This window comes from Pseudomyrmex gracilis, unplaced genomic scaffold (assembly GCF_002006095.1).
Source record: "Pseudomyrmex gracilis isolate BER0280 unplaced genomic scaffold, ASM200609v1 scaffold_79, whole genome shotgun sequence".
NCBI lineage: Eukaryota > Metazoa > Arthropoda > Insecta > Hymenoptera > Formicidae > Pseudomyrmex > Pseudomyrmex gracilis.
Genome location: NW_018020663.1, coordinates 223,856 through 245,475, shown reverse-complemented (window position 1 = coordinate 245,475; position 21,620 = coordinate 223,856). Strand labels below are relative to the sequence as shown.

Here is a 21,620-nt window from a genome sequence, read left to right as displayed (position 1 = left end):
ATTATATATATATATATATGTATATATATATATATACACACACACACACACACACATATATACATACAATATATATTTATAGCATATATAATTTTTGATACATACACTTTGACATCGCACATAGTAAAGCTTAATATTTATTGCTGGCATTAACCGCAATATTAACTCTTATTCTACAACAAGTATCATGAAATAAATATAGTTATTTGACTCAGTTCACATTAGTGAATCCAAATTTATTAAATATAAACGAAGTTGCTGATTTCAACGACATCTAAAAGTATATGTAAGACTATTCATGTAAATACGAAATCTTGTAGTGTCGGAAGATTTTATGTAATCGTAAAAAGAGACGTAGACGTAATAGTCAAAACTTTACGGAATAACATCTTCATATAGAAAAAACAATAGTGACTATTATTATTAACAGTAATTATATCGTACACGCTTAGATAAACGTCGGCGAATGTCCGCATGTAAAAAGAAGATATGTCATTAGTTACTTCTATTGGCAACTTGCACTCACATCGTAATTATTTATTTGTTTAAACAATTTTTCAAATTTTTGTCTGAATGTCTGATTATATTCTATATTATGTAAAATTCTCAGAATAAATCTAAACAAAGTCTGTGTAGAAAGATCTTTACATTAAGAGTTACATATACAAAGCACAGCGCAGATTACAAAAAACTGTTTCCGATTTTTTACGTATAATTTTTATAATTTACTTTCTGCAATAAATGTTTTAAAAAAGTTTTTTATTCTATAGATATACGGTTTAAATTTTGTACAATAATTTTAAGATACAAACAAAAAGTAGTATGTAGATGTAGATTTGATGTGAGTCGTCTGTCAACCGAACATCTATATATTTTGATCGTCGATAAGAAAATTTTAGTAGTACACATTTTTGGAATATTTTATTTGTGTAACAGTGTTTTTGATGTAGAAAGTAAAAATTTGAGAATTTGAGATTTAAGTTTTGTGATCTTGATAAATTTGTATTTTTATTTTTATTTTATAAATAAAACTGCGTGTTTAGTAATTTAAGTATATAATGTAAAATAAAAGTACATTTATTCAATTTACTTGTATAAAAAATAAGATTAAATAAAATTAATGAATAATTTGTAAATGTTTTTTCAATTAATGAAGTAAGTAACAGAATTTAATCGATTTATCTGTATCTCGAACGGGATTTTATTTATTTTATCTGTCAATATATGCTTATTGCGAGACTTATCAATTTATTTTCGAAGTAATAGATTTAAAAAAAAAAATGTTCAGACATATCGGTGTGGCGATAGGTGGTTCTAACGCGAGTATCGATCAAACATAACAAACAGATGGTTTTGCTTGAACCATAATCGTGCAGGTGAAATTTCCGAAAGTCAATTCTTTGAAGAAAGTGCGATTGTTTGTCTCATCTATTATAATGGAAAACGTGCCAAAAGAATTGACAAGAATAATCGTAAACGAATGTAAAACGAAAGGAACTCCAGTGACCAAAGATTTAGCTTCGTTTGTGGTAATTTGACATTGAATATTATTCTAATGCGTGTTTTTTTTTTTTTGTCAAGACGCAATATTTATGTTTCGTTTTTCTTTCAAAAAATCTAGTTTTCTCTTTATCAATTGAACCCAAAATATCGTATAAAAGAAACCGATGAGGAGAATAACGCAAATATAATACAAGCTATAACGGAGAGATTGTGTGACCAAAACAGACCTAGTCTGGTTGTTCTGAAAAATCAGCTGTACTTCTCCAAACACTATCACGAAAGAGGTAAAAGTATAAAATATACTTAATTTTTAAAACGATATTTTTTTTCACGTAAACTGCAAATACATAATAATATATTTCGTTCAGATGAAACTGTCAAGAGGCATCGATTGCGATTGCACAAAAAAACTGTCCCGTTAATCACGGAGATTTGCGAAACTACGAAATTGGAGAAATGTAAGAAAGACGTGGAAAGATTGTATCAGAAGATATTGGCAGTTATTACTCTCCTGAGTGGTCTGGGCAGTCCTTCTGTGCCCGCAGTTCTGAAGTATACTTGCAACCTCTTATACACGGAAAAAAAAAAGTTAGCTCTCACAGCTAACAAAATTAGGTTTGGTTCCTAAATTTTGGTTAGTATTACACCGAAAAAATTATATTCTCGTAAGTAGAAGATTTTATACTTAAAAAATCTTAAAGATTTTAGACGATATTCTTCTGAAATTAAGAATATATTCTTTATTTAAGAATATATTCTTTATTTAAGAATATAGTCTTTTTCGATAGTGAGATATATATGTTTTTCTATAGAGACTTTTTATATTCTAATCAGTATATATTCTTATCAATATTACTATTTACAGGATTTTCTTAAAATAAAAAACTCTTCTTGGCGCCTATTTTAGTATAAAATATACTTAAAGTAAGTGGGATATCCTCGAAACAAGAATACAATTTTTTCGGTGTATGGACACCTAAGCTCTTGGTGCTACAAGACATACATATTTTGCTATTATGTCGACATATTTAGGAATATCAGAGCAAACTGTTTCTAATAGGAAAAATTTTATAGCTACAGCAGCAAATTCAGTTTCAGCAAACCGTAATTAGCTGTGGTAGAAACTATTTTTTTTTTCCGTGTATATATTGAATATTAATAATCACATTCAAGATAGTAATATTAGACAATTTTTATAAATATTTTATAAGCAGTGTACTATTTCTTGTATATAAACACTTTTTCGACGAAGAATATGCGACGTGTGTTACGAAGAAAATTTGTTTTTTTTTTTTTATCAGAGAAGTTTCGGTGGCGTTGCAGAGCATTTTTCAGGCTTCCGAATTGGTTCAATTCGTAACTTTGCCGAAACGAGACAAAGAGGAACAATTAATGGAGCTGATGTGCATAGTTGCGGGGATTCGATTGTTCAACAGAGACTGTCAACGCGGAGGCGAAGGCATTGACGATCGTAAGAATCTATAGAATAAGATTGTTAATCTAAGTGAACATATTTGTTTTTTAAACGTAGAAACACACTTATACAAGTTTTGTTGCTTGCTATTAATAAATCTTTCCAGTTCCGAGCGTTCTACAAGAGGCTCTACCAAAAACCCGCAACTCCATTGTGGAGTTGTTGGAACCTTTAATGGCCAAAGTGTACAAGTTCACAGCCGTTGTAGAAAATGCGATTACATGCGCGACCGACATTCCGAACATTGTGCGTGACATTCCGAAAGGAATCGCGTCCGACTTGGAAGAGAAGATCGAATGGGCCATTGAAATGTTAACGGCCAGTCGTCAGCAAGAGATCTACATTAGGTTTCCTTTTAAATTGCCAATTGTGTCGTTTGGTATGCGACTGGCATGTGAGATTTCTAATACAATATTATTGCAGGAAGTTACTGAGCGACGTAGAACGCAGCGAGAACGAAGTGAAAAATCTAAAGGAACGTCTTCGGGAACGTCTCTACAAGCTGCACAATACCGTTCGATACAGAACGGCTGTTCCCACCGCTCAAGTTTATGTAAATATTGTTAACAAAGTATAACGTATAATAATTAGGAAGAGAAAGATGTTAATTACCGACGCGTAATTAGCATTTCAAATTTTTCTTCAATTAAAATAGCGAATCACAATTAAACAATCATGGTATGAATAATAATGTGTATCTGCCTGTCAGCCGCAATTTATTGATCTAGCGGATATATGGATGGGCTTTCAAGATGAAGTGATCATCCTGAGCAGCATTAACAACTTTCTATGGGAATTACAGAGTTTGAGCAATAAGGTATTTATCATAAAATTCACATCCGATTGTCGATTTAATTAACGTAATGGTTTTTGAAAAATACACAATTCAAAAATATTATTATTCTCGTCAGAGTCTGAACGTCTACGATCAGTCGAAATTAGATGACATAGCTCGGGATGTGGAGATTTTGACCGATGCTGAAAGATTGGAACGTACCATGGGCAATTTAATAAGTATTATTTGATTTTTCAAAAATTACGAAAAAGTGTTAAACTCGCGCGACCAAGTTTTCTTCCAATCTTTCTTATCTCGTCGAATGTTTATTATAAGATGTATTAATTTTATATTCGCAGCGGAATGCGGGGAGTGCTTGATTTATTATCCAAACGTCACCAATTTTGAAAAAATTACTTTGGAGGTAGATCGCGCGATTGCGCTTAATTTTGTTTTTATAAAAATTTTTTATGAAACTTAAAAATGTAAACTGTAAACCGCGCGCGTCTTTGAATATTAGTTCTTAGGATTTTGCGCGTGGACATTCGCTAAAGGCAAGGGAGCACTGATACCGGGAAACCCGAATAACGGTGTGGCAAAATGGAGAGGAAAATATTACGCTTTTACATCACCTGAAGCAGCATCCAAATTCGGCGAAAATCCCGACAGGTATTTTTTGCGTGATTAAAATCCTGGTAAATAAACTGCATACCGTGCGTGTGTTGTTTGTTAACAGGCATGTTTATGAGGCGCTCGATTTTGTTCGCGATCATCCGGAGTACATTCATCTGTTTCAATTGCAAGAGGAAATCAAGGCTATGCAAAGCCAGGAAGAGTAAGTTGATCGATTTTTTTAATACGGCTCGGCGATTCAAATAAAAAAGGAAATGACTCAAAGAGCCAATGGTCCACGTTTTTTTTTCACGTTGTTTATCTGCAAAATTATAATAAGAACTTAATGTTTTTTTAAAGGTTGACCGAAAAAGGACTTCAATTAAAAGTGCGTCATAATCAAAAAGTTCAAACGGACGTTCACATACTTCCGCCTCACATCGATAAAGATTACACGTCTAGTATATGGGAACTAAAGCGACGAGCATTACACTTGGTGAGTTAATTGTAAACAAAAAATTCAATTGATAACATATGTATTAATATCCCAGATAACCAAATCTGTCGAAACAGATTTTGCCAAATGCTTGTTACAAATTTTTATTAGCAGAAAGACATCAAATACGATGCAGAGTTTGTTTTGTCTGGCAATGTTGCACAATTGCTAGCAAAAATATATTCAAGCTTGTTGACAAAACATAACAGCAACTTGCTGGCAAAAACCAAGCAAAGTTATGTCGTGTTGCGCAGATCTTGCTTCATATTTTGGCGTCAATTTGGTCTCAGACCAAAATATGTTTCAATATGTATCAAGCTTTGCTCGGTTTTTACTAGCCAATTTGCTGTTACTTTTTGTCGACAAGCTTTGGCAACAAAATCGAAGCCCAATGCGGACACAGTTGATGCCAATTTGCTGAGTATTCTTGCTTAAAATTGATGACAATTTGCTGGCAAATTGCGAACAAATTGTTTACTGGGATGTATAATATATATATATTTATGTGTATATATATATATATACACATTAATATATATTAATATATTCGGAATATACGCTAAATGTTTCCATTATACATTTTAATATAGTTAATTAAATATATTATTATTTTGAAACACATCAAAAACATGATATAAAATTAACACAATATTAAAACCAGTAATTTAATATTTTATTATAAAGTTGACGTAATAACGTACTGTTGCTGTGCGGTGTGAACCTTTATGGATGATTCCGTGGATAAGAATATAAGTAATTTCACGTATGATCAATTTCATAGGCAAGAATAAGTCGGTGCGCTACACGTGGCACGCAGACGTTGAACTCGCATTTCCAACATGGTGTTTACGTGCAGACAGCCACGTTTCAGGATAAGGGAGTTCAAACCAGAAGAGATAAGTCTACAAACACAAAGAATCTGAAGACATTTATATTTGGATTGCGAGGCAGGCGGGATGATAACCAGCATGTTTTATCATTTTTGGAAGACGAACTTGAACATTTGTGAAATTTAGATCAAATAATACGATTGAATATGCGATATTTTTACGATGTCAATTGTGATATAAAATTTTTTTTAACGTGTACATTATAAATATAATCTATATAAACACACACTATTATAAAATGTTTAATTTTTATATACAATTAATTATAATATTTGTTTGGAGAATATATACTGGAATGTGTACTAAAGGATTACATATTGGATCATGTTCGAGAAGGAGTACGTACGTGCCAGAGGAAAACACTACAATGAATCAACGCACAATGTAAAAAAACTGAAAGCAATATTTTTTAATGATACACGATAATTCCAAATACATTTCACAAAACAGTTTAGTTTCAAAATCATTCGTCTTCTGTCTTAGGAAACCAATTGGCATCGTAATTCGTCGTTCTGTGCGCACACACATATATATATATGTATATATATATATATATATATGCAGCCGCAGATTGTAGTGACTCCGTAACTGTGTGGCTTTTACCTGACTTAGGCCAACATCCTTATTTAAATTTATATATGCAAAATACACACAAACTTTACACATGCCGAAGCTCGGACAGACATATTAGGAATCCGCACCTCGCTCTGTGAGCCTATTTAGTTTAGTTTCCTACACTTCAACTTACATACAGTGATCGCTGTATAATGCAATGACTTTAATATGCTACCGTATCTTCCAGTAAATACGTTACTTTTTACCATTAAATCTTAAACGTTAGATTCAATTTTTTACATCGAGAAATCTATATTTACGACAATAATTAGTAATTACACGATAATACAATTAAACTTTGCTTACATATTTTCTCATGTGTATAATGTAGCTATTATACAGAAGAGGTACAGGATGTTGATTTTTCTGTAGCTTCTTTTTCTTTGAAATTTTTCTGCACTTCTTTCAAACTTCGCCATACAGTTCTCTCCATTCTAGAGACAAACTTCTGTCACCTAGTCAGTTTCCAAGTATATATTCAAGATCTTTTTTTTTTTTTTTTTCAATATAAAACAGGCAAACTATCTTGTGTTTTGCATTTGTCAAAAAATTCTTCAATTAAGTATAAATGAAAGCAACTCGTTTTTACGTAATAAATACAAGGAGCGATTTGATAAGTATCCGAAACAAAAAAATAAACAATTTGTCGAATTGAAAATATTTAATTTTTCAATACGCGATAGTTGAAGTGTGAGAGCCGTTGGTTTTTCTCTTAAAACACAGAATTTGATGACACGAACCTCGATTCTCTCCATGTTTACAAGAATCACTCTAGCGAGCTGTCACAAATGATAATTTCACATTTCTTTTTTGAAAGAAACTTGTCAAACAACAGCAATGTAATACTATTGTCGCTATCTGCGTTGATACTCATCAATTGCCTCTTGTATATCAAAATATCACGAAATAAAATACGATAACTGTTCCACCAGTATTAAAATGGGATTCCGGTTTATCAGATATAAAAAAACATCAATGTTTTTTTACATTTTTCGTATCATTAGTCTAGAATGTCTGTGAAGCAACTTTTCGAAACTTGGAAGTAACAAGACCTTATATACAGGTTTGAAGTGATATATGTAGTTAAACTTCGGTTTGCACTCCAACAAATTTAGTTAATTTTGATCTTTATGCTGAATGACTTCAAAAAATTAGCTTACAATTTTTTAATCAAACAAGTGAAACATTAATAAACCTATAATACTTCAAACCTCATTTCAATATCTTCTTAACTTCAAAAAAATTTTGTTTTCGACGCTCTAAGACCGGAATCCCTTCCTTTAAATCACGTTTCATCACGTACGTTACTTTTGTTTTTACTTTAAAAAACAAAACAAAATATTTTCCCATCATTTTTGAAACATGTTTATACATTGTTTTGCTTTTCTTTAAAATATTTTTAAAAATAATATAATATTATATAATTGTTATATAATAATACATGCTATATATTATATAATAATATATTATTAGTAAAAGTACTAAATATATATTATAATTACAAATATTATAATATAAAACAAAAGTATACTTTACTTACTAGAAAATAATTGAAACATATGATAGTGTTTACCTTAAAAATTCTACAAGTTTTCAAAGAAAAATTTACGTGTCCACTTAATGTGTTAACTATCAGACTTGAATATTTTGTCTTTTCATCTACGCCAAAAATAAAAAATTTTTTACTGCTGGAAAAAAAATAATACAACTGAACGTAACATTAGCATAGAGTATCTGACTGCCGGTCACCAGTAACGACTTCCATGGCGTAGGAATGCACATATTATCAGTTAAAAATATCACTGGTCAATTGTATGCATTTTTTTTTTGTTTTTTTTTTTTTTTGTTTTTTTTTTATGGAGTTTAGAAGCGCTGGTCACCGATGATCCTTACAACAGTCAATATTTTTTCTAGTTTCGATTGTGTGTTACCGCCATCATTGTGTTTGGAATAAAATAAATTGTTATTAATGACAACCATGATATAACGTTTTAAATGATATAACGTTTATGCTCAATTTAACTTAAAAATCGGTTTATTAACTATTGGCCACTGCAATTGTCCATTCACATTTCCAAATCATCTGTACGTCCATAGTAACAATTAACCCTTTGCGGTCCTCAAGTATCTCGAAAACTTTGCTCCGACTAGTTTCTCGACGAGGACATGCGCTGCTGAGATTTCAGAACTATTTTTATTTCTTATATTATACTTCCAATGACTAATCATAATTCAACGTGCAAAGCAAATTTAATTTTTGGACCATGATAGGATTGTTTCAACTATGTCACAAATTTTCTTTTCTACCTCTAAGAGTTGTATGAAAAAGAAACATCCTTTCCAAGATTAAATATCAAAATCGAAAGAAAGATTTCAAGTTCGCAGTATTTCTTTGTTACCTCTATACAAAATTCGGCATTAATAGTCTCACATTTATTAGATCTAAAATTATTTAATAAATTGTTCTCTTAGATATTCCATGTTTGGAATTGTATTATTAAAAAAGATTGTATTATATTAAGTTAAAGTACTCGTAAGTTAAGATTGTGTTATACTGCACGAAATTCTACATACAACGCGTTCAATTAGAAATATTGAGTGTTTTCAGATCTAGTAAATGAGAAAACAGTAATGCCGGTAGAGAGTTTTGTCTGAAAAACTTTCTGATTTTCCTGTACATTTCTTGTTATTTATTCTCACCTGCGTATATATAACAAATTAAAAATAAAGATTACATTCACATAGATATCTCGCAACAATATTCAGTTTTTTTTTTTTGAAATCTTAAATAGTTTAGCAATGATTTTCTTCTTCTGTTATACTTTAGTACAAAAAAAAAAAAAAAAAGAATTAAGCATGTGAATCCATCGTGGATCAGGAAAGTACCGCAGACCGCAACAGGTTAATCGATTAATGTGTCAAAGCAATCTATAAAAACTTTCAGATATTTTTACAATTTATTTAAAACCTCTATTTCCAACGTATCGCTGGAGGTCATATTTTTATAATATACAGAATCAACATATATAAGCTGAGAAAAAAAGAGAATCTAACCGATAGAACAAAATATGGTTACGATGGGCGACAGAATACATCGGAATGATGTGTAAATATGTTCTAAAGTCTTAAGTCGCAAGAAATACATTTGTGTTTTTATGTATATATTACACGTATATATAATACGTATGTATCGTGTGAGAAAGATGGAGGAGGTGCACGAAACGCACCCTGGAATATGTTATACAGGTATATATATAATAATATATATACTTCGTCGAAGATCGGGAGGATCGAAGAATGGATTTAATCTACAAAGTGATTTTTAAGGTATTTCATCATACCGAAAGTTCTGAAACGCTTTACGCCGATCACCTTCATTAATTCCTCATCGCAAATCGCGAACTGCTTATTTTTTGGGTCCTGTTGAAAACCAGTATATCAGTGATAACATTTATACTTTATCAAATGAATATTTTTGAATAGAAAAATGTATAATAAAATATAAAACATCCATTTTTTTTTTTTTTTTTTTATAAGGATAATAAAATAAACAAATAAAATTTGGATAGATAAAACGAATGATACTTACATATAAATTTCTTTCTTTGATGATGCTCCATACTTTCCTTACGACTTCGTGTCGGGCCATTTGTTCAGCACCGACAATTGCGGCAAGTTCTGGAGATAGCGTGAGAGCGCGCGTGTAACCACCACCACCTTTGCCTTTGCCACCGCCCTTTTTCGCTGTGCTTCCTGGAGCTTTTTTGTTTTTGCCCCAGTCTTCATCGCTGTCACTGTCGCTTCCCTTCTTCTTTCCCTTCTTACCAGGCTTGTCTACAAAAAAAAGCATAATATGACACGCTAATCCAGTTCTAAATATCTCAGTATTTCTTACAGTAAAGTATCACGATATATTTCTCTTTTCCTATTTGTATAAACTAAAATGTAAATCTTCAAGAAGACAAATGCGAGCGCAGGATTTTTAATTTGCCTGAAAAAATCATTTTGTTTAACTATATTTAAACTTATCATTGAGATTTATTACTTTTTTTGGGCGCAGTTTTAGGTTTTTTGGGACTATACTCTTCGTCGCTAGCATCGTCATCACTAGCACTTTCCTCATCATCAGACGATCCCTTCTTGCGTTTATTAGTTGTTTTTTTACCAGGATTTCGTTTTGCTGGTTTTTTCTCTTCTTCTTCTTCTTCCTCTTCAGATCCTTCTTCCTCTTCCTCTTCACCATCTTCAGACTCTTCACTAGCCGCCTTCTTCTTTTTCTTTCCTCCATCTTGTTTCTCTTGAAGACATTCCATTACTAAATCATCGACCTCTTTCTTCCTGCAAAGAGAAAAACACGATTTATGAGTAAGTGTGTGCATGTAACTGTTATCAAAATGGTAATAATGCGTAAGCTGAGATGAAAGCTTGTCAGAGGAGGAACGAGGTGGTAACTTATATACATATCTATTTATTACTTCAGTTCCACTCAGAGATTCCTCTGTTTTACTCTTGGACATCACGAGACTCACTTCTGCTCAATTTTACAGTGCACAAGTGCCTATATGTCCGGCGTATTATTTCTTGCATAAATTTCAAAGAGTAATAATATAAATGTTTGCGATCAATAAAAAATTAAAATTTGTACTACGTGGCACCACGGCTAAATATATTGCAACAGAATCTATATACCAATTACGTATGTGTGTGATGAATCACAAATTGATAAAAGACCTTAGTTAAGAATGTTGAATGTAAATATTTACCATCTTTGTATTTACAGAATATTTGATGCAGTTTTTATAACGAGACATAAATAAAATGATATATCGTTAATAGATAAAAATTATATATTGCTTACCTTTCTGTAAGATCAACATCAAGTTTTTCCTCGATTTGTTGCCTCACTTTCTTAGCTGACATTGTAGTAAGGTCAGCATCTTTGAGAATAGCTAAACAACAATTAATCAAAATTATCATCAATATGCAAGACAGAGAGGTACAGTAAAGAAGTTTGTATTTTTTTTATCAAACATGTAAAACGAAATTGATAGAAACAAACATAGGCAATGATAAATTTATTTTATTTTATAAATTGATAATTAACACCAAACATGAGATTGTTATTTCATATAATATTGTTTCAATTAACAATAACATCATTTTTGTTATATTTTACAGGAAACTTACATTATTCTAATACTTCAGAAAATTATGAGTTTTTTTTTAACATTCTTGTTGTTGAAGCTACGCAATATTGAACGGAGAAGGGAAAACATTCTAAAGAGCATATTGTGAAAAATGTAGCTAACTTATTATATTTAGCTCATTAGGCGTGTGTGCGCGAAGCTAACATTTGCGTACGAAAACGAAAGGACGCATTCCCGTTCGTTGAAGCGCAAACCCCGCGTCTAGTGTGTCTCGTGTGTAAACGGCGCGCGGGGTCTGGGGTGATGTGGTTTCCCGCGTTGGGGGATCTAGTGAATATCGAGCGCAAATGGCCGTTGTGGCGCGCGCGGTGCCGATCGTCGCCGACCGGCACGACTGCCAACAAAAAGATATCTGTAAGTACGCGCCAGGCCGTGGATGTAACGCGTGGAGTGAGACGCGGAGGGATTTTTCTCGGCGTGCCGCGGTCGATCGTACGGCGCATTGATTCCCGAAACGATCGAAAACCGCGAGAAGACGCGACGGAGAAGAAAGAACAGATGAGAGGGAAAAAGAGAGCGAGCGAGACGGAACATGAGACGGAAGAAGGGATATACCGCGCGCGCGCGCACTCGGTCGATTCACGGCGCTCGCCCGAAAAGCGCTTACCGAAAAAAATACGCGCGCGCGACGGCATCAAGCGCGCGCGCTTCGTTGTTAATCAACAAGCGCCGCTTTGGCGCACGGGCGAGTCGTCATCTCTCTCTCGCTCTTTACCTCATTCGATGTAATGGCGAAAGACGGCGCTTTGCTGAAGAGATACCGAAATGGTAAATATCCTTCGAACGTGAACGAGCACACGCACACTCGGCCAACAACGACGACGACGATCGGTGGTGCGGGTGGCAGCGGCGGTCATATAACCAATGACGATCCAATCGGCAATACGCGCGCAAAGGAGGGAAAAGGGCGACGCGCGCGCGCTCGATTCGGCGATCGACGACGAACAAGCGTATCTTTCTCGAAGGAGAGATTCGCGTAGGAATACACTCCTTGTTTTGTTTTTATTCTTCTATCTTTTTAACTTTTTTTTTTTTTTTTTATTTTCTCTTTATTTTTTATTTTTTTTTTATCATTCGCACGTCGCAAAAAAATTGTCGTGACGCGATGCCGAGAAATCGCGAGTTGGCGAGACGAAGAAAACGGAACGGAGAAGCAGACGTGCGAGAGAGAAACGAATGCAAGAGTGAGGCTGATAGGCGCGCGCCACCAACACTCTCGAGACGCGTCATACATACGGCCCGCCGCAAGGACGGGACAAGAAAGCAATCTTTTTATAGCGAACGACAAAAAATCCGAGTTTTTGCCCGAACACCGAAGTGGCTGATCCAAAAATCCAGAGCGGATTGCACGAGCCAGATATTCGCCCGACACCGTCGTTAGTCGGATACGTAGGTGGCAAAATACGTCGAGACAGTCCAGTTGTAATGGCCGGCATGAGGCACGCCACTCGGGCAATACGTTCGCGCCTAAGTCGTCACGTCGCAAGAGCAAAGACCCCGATTTCGCCTGTATTCCCGATGGCGTGGCCGCGGCAAACACACGCGTACAAACGAGCCGAGCTCGATTCCGCACCAAACCGTCCCCGTAATCGCCTATATTACGCGATATCGCCACTTACCGGTAATCTCCTTGCGGAGTTCGTCCTTCGAGATATCGGCCATAGTAGATGCGTCTCGGTGTGCGTACTGCTGGCAACTGAGTCTACGCCGGCTACGCGGGCTACGGACTCTCGTAGCGTCCGTCTGTACAGTCAGCGCCAGCGGAAGTGCAACACGCGCGCACCTTAAGTAAATTGAATCGCGAATAACTCGAGAACGCGTGCATAAACACGAATACTATATACACCAAATCGTGTTAGTTTTTTACGCCCGACATATTTCTCATGACGCCCCACGCGTAATTCGGTGATCCGATTGTGCCAATTCGTGGTTCGCGTGCGGATGACGCGGCGCACTTTCGGAAGAGACTGTACCTCAAGCGGCCGCTCGTGGCTGCTGGTGGCGTCCACGAGTACAGTCCGCTTACGACACCATGCGATCCCACTTCCGAAAAAACCACATTTAACGCGTCATAACTTCTCACCGCGGGCCCGAAAACCGATACTATATACACCAAATCGGGTCAGTTTTTTTTTCTCTACAAGTTTCTCATCACGCCCCTGGTGCAATAATGCGTATTTCGCGACTCAATTTCCGATTGTTAAGCGCAGCCCGCGCGTGATTTTTGTCGCTGACTGTACGCAGCGGCAAGCATACTCCCGAGTTTCGTTGCGCCGAGCGCCTAGCCGTGTCATATGACAATCAGTAGACCTATTCTGTAAATTTTTACATTACAATTTCGCTAACGCGGCTCGTAAAATTGCTCTCGGAAATTTCGTTCTGTTAATTGCTTACGGGATTTTGACCCATTTGTCGTCTGATTTGTCGCGATTATCCTCGGAAATGCGAACGCGCAGAACGAAAGAAATAGGAAGGAACGTTGTGACGTCATAACGCACAACCAATCCTAATAACGAATTTAAATTTATACGCGGCAGATATTACACGATACGTACATACGTCGTTGCGGTGTTCGATAACGCGTCAATTATTTACATCCATAGTTATTAAACGCTAGTTGGATGTATTTTCTAAGATGTAACAAATATATATATATGTATACATATGTATATATATATACTAATTATATAGATATGTATATATGTTTATGACATATATATCTACACTTGCACTTGTGCTACAAATATCCGTGTCCTTAATTCACGTCGTTACATATTTGGGATTCGAACAGGTTCGGTTTGATATTTCAATTGTTACGTTTTATAAAGCAATTTGATCGTTCAATTTCTCCCACCTGAGAAATGTACCATCGAGTTGTTATTTCGAAAATTTATATCGCTCTTCGAGCCTCCCATCAGCCGAACGGTGCAGACACGCGCCATTTGGCTGGTGGATAAGAAGCGAAATAAACACAGAGAGTCAATCAAAGTGATTTTGTGGACAGCGAGCGTTATCTAGCGGCGGCGCGCGACAACTGTCCGCGCAAAATCCACATTGACGGTTCTCGTTACTTCGCATCGGTCCCCGCTAGATGGCGAACGTTGCACTTTCGACGACCGGCATGCATCTTGCGTGTTAATTTACGGCTTGCTCGTTGCGGATGCGTGCGCAACGGACGTTTGAACGTTTTTCAACATGGCCGTGCCCCGCCATTCCTCGGGCGAGTTGCATCCGTCGGCGCGGCACCTTCGCATTTGTCACGTCCGCGACAACACGACGTGATGATATCAGGCAGCTCGATCGCGCGGCGCGTGCAACACGTTGCATTGCATTGCTTCGTGGTCGATCGTCTCGCGGAGGATCTTCAATTAAGACCGCGGTTTATCTCGTCGAAAATGTACTCCATCTTTCTCCCAACATATCACCATCACCTTCTTTTCCTTGCGTCATTTCCTGTCACTGTTGTAGATGTAAATGGTATGTAATAAAGACAAATGCATTTGTTGTTGTTTCAACGTTTAGGTTTTATACAATCTCAAGTTTCTCGTGTTTTTTGAAATTTTGATACGATATATGTGAAATAATATATATATGTATATATAGTTTCGAATATATTGACGTTTTCTTAGCGTTTGAAAAAACGTGTCATGTTCTCTGCTCCGGACGATGTTAATTACTTATTATTAGTAGGTCATTTTTCTAACAAACTTTTTGATTGATGGTAAAGCTGTTCTCTGTATGTCCAATTGTCCATACACGATCGTGAATATAAATATCGTTGAAAAAAATAGTTGATGCAAATACAACATATATATATATATATATATACGTTGCCTTTATTTCGAAAAGTTTGTTGTTAATATCTTTACTTAAAAAAAAAACGAATTTAATAGCGATTTCGGCTGGTCTGCACCGGTGTGCCATCTGTGTAGAGTTGGCGCAAGTGTGTGCAGTGCGTACACTCATGTGGTGTTGCACCGGATATTTCGACCACGGTAGTGTATATCAGCCGAACACGAGACCACACCAACTGGCTCCAACTAATTTGTGATTAGCCACTTTGCGTACACCCAACATGCATCTATGCGGTGTACTCAGACGAATACGCGGCACCAGCAATGAACTGCACCATTCGACCAGCCGAACAACACACAAGTTACACCAACACCCAAAATATGCGGTCGGTGTGGACCAGCCGAAAAATCGTTTTATAAAATATTAACAAAACCTTTTACTCAAAATTAACGCATTACATAAGTTCTGTGCGATACTATCGTTGCAGGAACCTGCATTATCCACGCGACTCCTTGCTCCGCCGTTAGATGTCGTTACGTGAGCGCGCGCAAAGCTCTTCTCTCTAGACAGATTTCAAGTTTTAGAATATCAGCCAGTGGGGCCGGAGGGAGACACGGAGAGACTTATAGTTCTCGTATTATTATGATTGCTATTTGGTTGTACCATGACCTCCTTTTACGCGGCGTGCATGCGATCGTACTATCCGGCTATGAAAACATCGACCCGAAATGCAAGCGTCAACGACTTCTTCGTGAGTGATGCCTTTCGGTGCAAAGAAACATGCATTCTTTCTAATAACGTCGCACGTATGACGAAGAGAGTAAGAGAGAGGGAGAGAGAGAGAGAGAGGAGAAGGAGACAATCGCATTTTTGAACAGGTATTTATTATTTTTATTCTAATTACGTATGTTTCGCAATATGAATGACTTATAATAACGTTGCGACAAGTTTATAAAGGGAGTTTGTTTTAAAAACACTTATTCGTTTAATCTCGATACTTCATATTACGTGTCGATTCTCGTTTAAGATCGCGCGCAGAGAGAAAAAAAATGGCGCGCGCGCGCAGACGTTATCAAACAGATATCGAAACGTGATGATATTATTAGGCGCTCGGACGGCGTAATTCTCTTCGTCAATGCGCGTCCACGAGAATCTCGAATGTGCATTTAATGTCAGTTCGTATAGATGGTAAATATCGACACACACGGAACTGTGATAAATTTTCGTCGATAGAATCGCAACAGTTTGTTACACAACTGACCTTAATTGTGTAACTGCTGATCGAACTAATTAATCCGCTAATGCTTCACTTGGCGATATTCATTTCGAGAATATATATACGCAATGAATTTATAATTCTCGTGAAATATATCAAAACAAAATTGTTGCTGCACAATCGAATATACTCGAATCTAATTATTACTGTTTATTGTTCGTTACAGCACGTTAAATCTACGATATTTTTGTTTACGTCGATTTTTACAATATTATACTCGCGTAATTTATTTTATAACGACAAACTCTATCTTTCTCTCTAAGCGAACGCAGGTAGGAATATATATATATTCGCGAGGTGTACGCACAATATTTACGTAGGACACGTACCAAGGGCGTTTCGAGAAATCGGTCCTTTCTCCCGCGCGTTATCGGCGCGCAACTGCGCCGCTTCCTTTAACACCCGGTATATACGTGCAAGTGGCAGTTCGAGAGCTCGCGACGGATCAGCGCGCACACACGTGTGTGTGTGCGCACGTGTGCATATGCGTGCGTTGTGTTGCTAAATTCGACGTTGCGTCGGAGCGGTTCTCCCCCGCGCCAAATGTATATATTGCGCGACCGGACGCGCAAGTGCGTGTACGTGTGTGTATACACACGTTACGCGCGCATTTACAACGCCGGTCGGACGCTTCGTCACGTGTACGTGTCAAAATCAATATTTGGCGTCACTAGGTTATGATAACGCGGCAGTGTGTGTGTGTGTGTGTGTATGTATGTATGTATGTATGCGTGTACGCGCGCGTGTATCGTTACAACTCGCGTACACACATACACACACGGTCGGTGCAATCTGCCGGATTTCGCGGAATTCCCGCGTCGTCCTTGCGACGCGTCGCGTAAACAATGCGTGCGCTCCGAAACTTTTCCCATCTCCATCGTCAACGCCGCGTTTATTGGACATTTTTCAATTGTCAGAAACTGCGGTATCTCGCTGCTATACACACGCAGAGCGGAGGGGGGAGGGAGGAGAGGTAAGGATATACACACACGCGATAGTGAAACGTGTCCGGAATGGCCTCGGACGTTTGTCGTTTGGATGCCACTGAAATTTTCTATCGCCGGATTTCACGACCGTTTTCCGTTGTACGCATCAACGGAATGTCATCGCGCGCGCGCGCGCATCAACATGATTCTAATTCTGAATAAATTAATTCGCGACAATTATAGATCCGGCGTTGATTGATAAGCTGCTCCTGCTTGAGGAAGAAAATGAAATCCGCTTTTAAATAAAAATTGTAGATTTTTTCACGAAAAAATACACTAGTGCTCTTTTAATAACGTTATTTTAAAACCGACGTATTTTTTTACAATATGGGCATTGTTGGTTTTCGAAACTAAAGTTGCAGTCAGATCTTTTGGTTTTTATTTCAAATTGTCGCGAATAAAAAAAAAAACATATATGATAAAATCACTACTCTCGTTCTGTAACTAATTGTGAGGGGAAATTACTTTTGTTACAGTTACGCACACACGAGATTTTGTTTTTTTTTTTCCCTCGTGTTCTGTTTGCACACGCCGGAGAAACGCGCGCGCACGCAAACGCGCATCTCTTCATTCAAGTAAGCCGGAGCAAGTTCACGGTCGCTATTTTCGGCAGTGCGCGCGGAGAGAGAGCGGGATCGAAGCGGCAAAAGTAGAGGAGTCGGGAGGAGTCAGAGGCAGGCGAAGTAGAGGTACGTAAAATATAGAACTGCCACCTGTTCGACTGCACTGCTAGCGCATTGTGCCGCGGGCTTTTTCCAGCGCGGACCGAAAAATTATCATTGCAAACCGGCACTTCGTGTCTATATCCCGACTCGCCGTGAAACTTAATTGCCGCATGAAAATGCATGGAAACGTTTTAACAACATTAATTACATCCGTGTTGATTTTCTACGTTGCTTCGTTGATTTTGATTAATAAGACTCTTCCACGACGAAAATTTCGACGTTTTTGCTTAAATTTAATAAGACTCGCATTGTCGTTTCTTGATTATTAAAAAATCAAGCAGTCTCGAACGCCAACTGTTGATTGTACAGATTCCGATCGGAAATTGTTGTTGTTATATAAATTAGAATTTTGTGCTCGCGAATGTGTTAATACGTCGTCGAACGACTTCTCTTGTGCTGCTCTACTCGATTTAACATAATTCTCCTCAAAGGAACGTTACGTTCCTGTATGTAATCAAGAACGTTCTGTTATCGCCTTTAATTAATCGCGCTCGCCTGTCGATTTGCTTCTTGAGCGAGGACACACACGTCCCGGATTATGCGTCTCGTACTACTTTCGCGTTTCTCTCGCTTCCTCTTGCCTCTCTCTTTTCTCTCCGCGTGTTCCCATCGTTCCCAGCACTCCGACAATTCTCCACGCATGGCCTGCCACGGTTTTTCGTGCTGTTCATGTCTATTTTCCGGCGAGCGATTCGGTCGACGACGCGATTTTCTCGCACGCGGCATATTTCCCTCGGTCGGATACATTCCCGCGGCCATTGATTCATTCGCGTGTAATGTCAAATGCCGATTTCGATGACGAATCCGCAAATCCGCGTTTCTTACGAAGTCTTGCGACAAGACGCAAAATCATTTTAAAACAAATTATATCTCTGATTTTAACAAAAGACTGTCAAAGTAAATTTATACATATATATCCCGAGTCGAAATTTAGCGTCTACATTGAATCTCAATTTTTCTTTTTTTATGTAGGAGTTTTTTATGTAAAAGAAAAAGTAGATCCTACTTTGTGTGTGTGTGTGTGTGACGCTGCTGTACGTCCGAAATTTCCTTTTTTCCTGCTAAAGTTTTAAAGTGGGGGGTTCAATCCTCAGATCGGACTGCGCATTACAGGCTCTGATAGGCTCAAACTAGGCTCTGATAAGCTCAAAGAAGTAAGAAAAAAAGTAGATGCTACTTTGACGCTGCTGTACGTCCGAAATTTCCTTTTTTCCCGTAAAGTAGGGTTTAAATTTCGACTCGGGATATATTTCAAAACATAGAAAAATAGAATAGTAAAATGAGGTTTGCAAATTTTAGAATTTTATTTGAACGATGAAATGTAAAAAAAAAAAAATTTATTGTCGCAACAAATTTAAATTTTTCGAAATTTTATCGTAACGGTTTTTTTTTAATCGTATTTGTCTTGAAAAAGAAAATAATTTATGTTTCTCAAAGGCGAGATGAAATTTAGACGTAAGAATTCGCTCGAAGACAATTCTCGAGTTCAGGCAATTAAAAACAAAAGCGGCACAAAAAAAACCCGCGTCTCTTTCTTCCCTTGCGGATTAATTATCTAATGAGAATTCGCGAGGAAAAAGCCGATTAGACGGGAACTTCTTTGTCGCATTCATACAAATACATGCTTTTCCGGCGAAATCCGCTCGCTTATGTTCCATCGCGCATACACGCGTCTTCCGGAGAAGTACGTGCGTTTTCGATACGCACACTTCGTCCCGTAACACGCACATGTACGTGCGACGATTGTGCTCCCCTTTGAATGTAAAGATCTCGCAGCGAGCGCGGTTGTGCCTTTCGTCTCTCGAATATCTACATGCGCGCGCTCGTGTATACGTCGACGATTGTGTGACGACGACTAACACACATACACACACACACACACATACGTACACTCATACACGTGAAACTTCGCGCGGAACACACACGAACGCCAGATGCAAGTAGCGCGGTGGGTTCTATCTATCTATCGGGTCTTCTATTGCAACAGATGCCTGTTGCTACGCGGCCCGGGCGACGCTGTCACGTTTTCGGCTCCTCCGCTCCTCGAACTTCCGCCTGTGCTTTTGCCTCGCGTCAACCCCTTCTCGCCACTCTACCCCCGCGCGCGTCCTCCTCCCGCCGTTACTCACGGAGAAACGTTTTTCGCCCTTTTTGCCACGTGATCGGGCATTGACCCTAGCCCCGACGTGGCTCGGGGGTGGAAAGCACGAGGCGCAGCAGCGTCGACGACGAGAGAGGCGGCCGCTTCCTTCCCCTCTCATTTTTTTTTCCTCCCTTCCTCCCTCCCGCCCTTTCACCCTCACTATCTCTCTTTCTTTCTGCCTTTTTTTTTTTCTCCCGACGGAAGACAATACTTTCGAACCAGCGAAGCGATAACAATCGTGATCTCGGGATAAATGGTACTAATCGGTGATTAATTGATTGTGTAGTTTACGCTCGAACGGCCTTTACGGCTTCATGCCGGCGATTCGAGCGTCGTTAATTATGCGGAGAGTGGACTTTAGAAGGGACGAAGAAATCAGTGAAAATGTAGGTTTCTTCTTTTGTATTATCGGCAACGTCTGACGGTCTTTACAAAAGATCGAGTTTTGCTCGCTGCAGTCTTCCATCCGTAAAACTTCGCCAATCAGCGAGTGCTAATTATATTGAATAATACGTACGTTCCGCGAGCGTAACATAGGTGTTGCTAGGAACGTGTGTATATGTGTGTGTGTGTGTGCGTGTGTGTGTGTATTACTTTATAGCCGTTTACGTAAGTGGTTTTCTCGATACGTCGATATTGTTCGAGCGAGTCTGCAGAATTTTACCCATCGAAAATTACTTGTGAGCGAAGCCGCGTACGCGCGAGGAGAGGGGGAGGAAGCGAGCCAATATATTTAGAATTTCCGGAGGGTGCCACTCTCCCCTTACGTAATACCGTGGAAATGGATCCGCACTCGGAAGTAAAACAGAATCCAACGTACGACCGGAAGACACAACACGCTTTTACGTGCGCGCGATAGTATTTCGTTGATATTGTTATCGATTACGTGTGATGTTGAGAATCCACAGTTTCAGATCGCGTTTTTCAACGGTCCGTTTTTATGTAATTGCATTCTTACGCAAGCAGGAAAAATACGCGCTTCTATCTTTTCTTACGTCATTTTCTTCTTTAAGATTCGATCTTATCTTTTTTTTTTTTTTTTTTAGTTTAAATATTGTTAAAAGAACATTAGCGTCAACGGAGCTGAGAAAAAGAGTCTTGCATATCTTTGCTCACTTTGCAC

General features: G+C 37.7%; 2 protein-coding genes across 2 annotated transcripts; one reads left to right on the top strand and one right to left on the bottom strand.

Annotated features, from left to right (window-relative positions):
- Positions 1-1,209: 1,209 nt before the first annotated feature.
- On the top strand, positions 1,210-6,878 carry LOC109855039 (cilia- and flagella-associated protein 206-like). The gene is made up of 13 exons (XM_020428824.1): positions 1,210-1,529; positions 1,622-1,787; positions 1,872-2,055; positions 2,805-2,974; positions 3,084-3,324; positions 3,401-3,530; positions 3,687-3,794; positions 3,889-3,991; positions 4,112-4,176; positions 4,273-4,421; positions 4,489-4,587; positions 4,725-4,860; positions 5,642-6,878. The coding sequence occupies exons 1-13, from the start codon at positions 1,437-1,439 to the stop codon at positions 5,867-5,869; spliced, it is 1,872 nt and encodes a 623-aa protein (XP_020284413.1). The 5' UTR covers positions 1,210-1,436; the 3' UTR covers positions 5,870-6,878.
- Positions 6,879-9,179: 2,301 nt separating this feature from the next.
- On the bottom strand, positions 9,180-13,298 carry LOC109855040 (upstream activation factor subunit spp27). The gene is made up of 5 exons (XM_020428825.1): positions 13,192-13,298; positions 11,224-11,314; positions 10,411-10,703; positions 9,955-10,199; positions 9,180-9,785 (listed from the first exon to the last, which is right to left on the bottom strand). Exons 1-5 carry the CDS (start codon positions 13,232-13,234, stop codon positions 9,669-9,671), a joined length of 789 nt encoding a protein of 262 aa, XP_020284414.1. The 5' UTR covers positions 13,235-13,298; the 3' UTR covers positions 9,180-9,668.
- Positions 13,299-21,620: the final 8,322 nt, after the last annotated feature.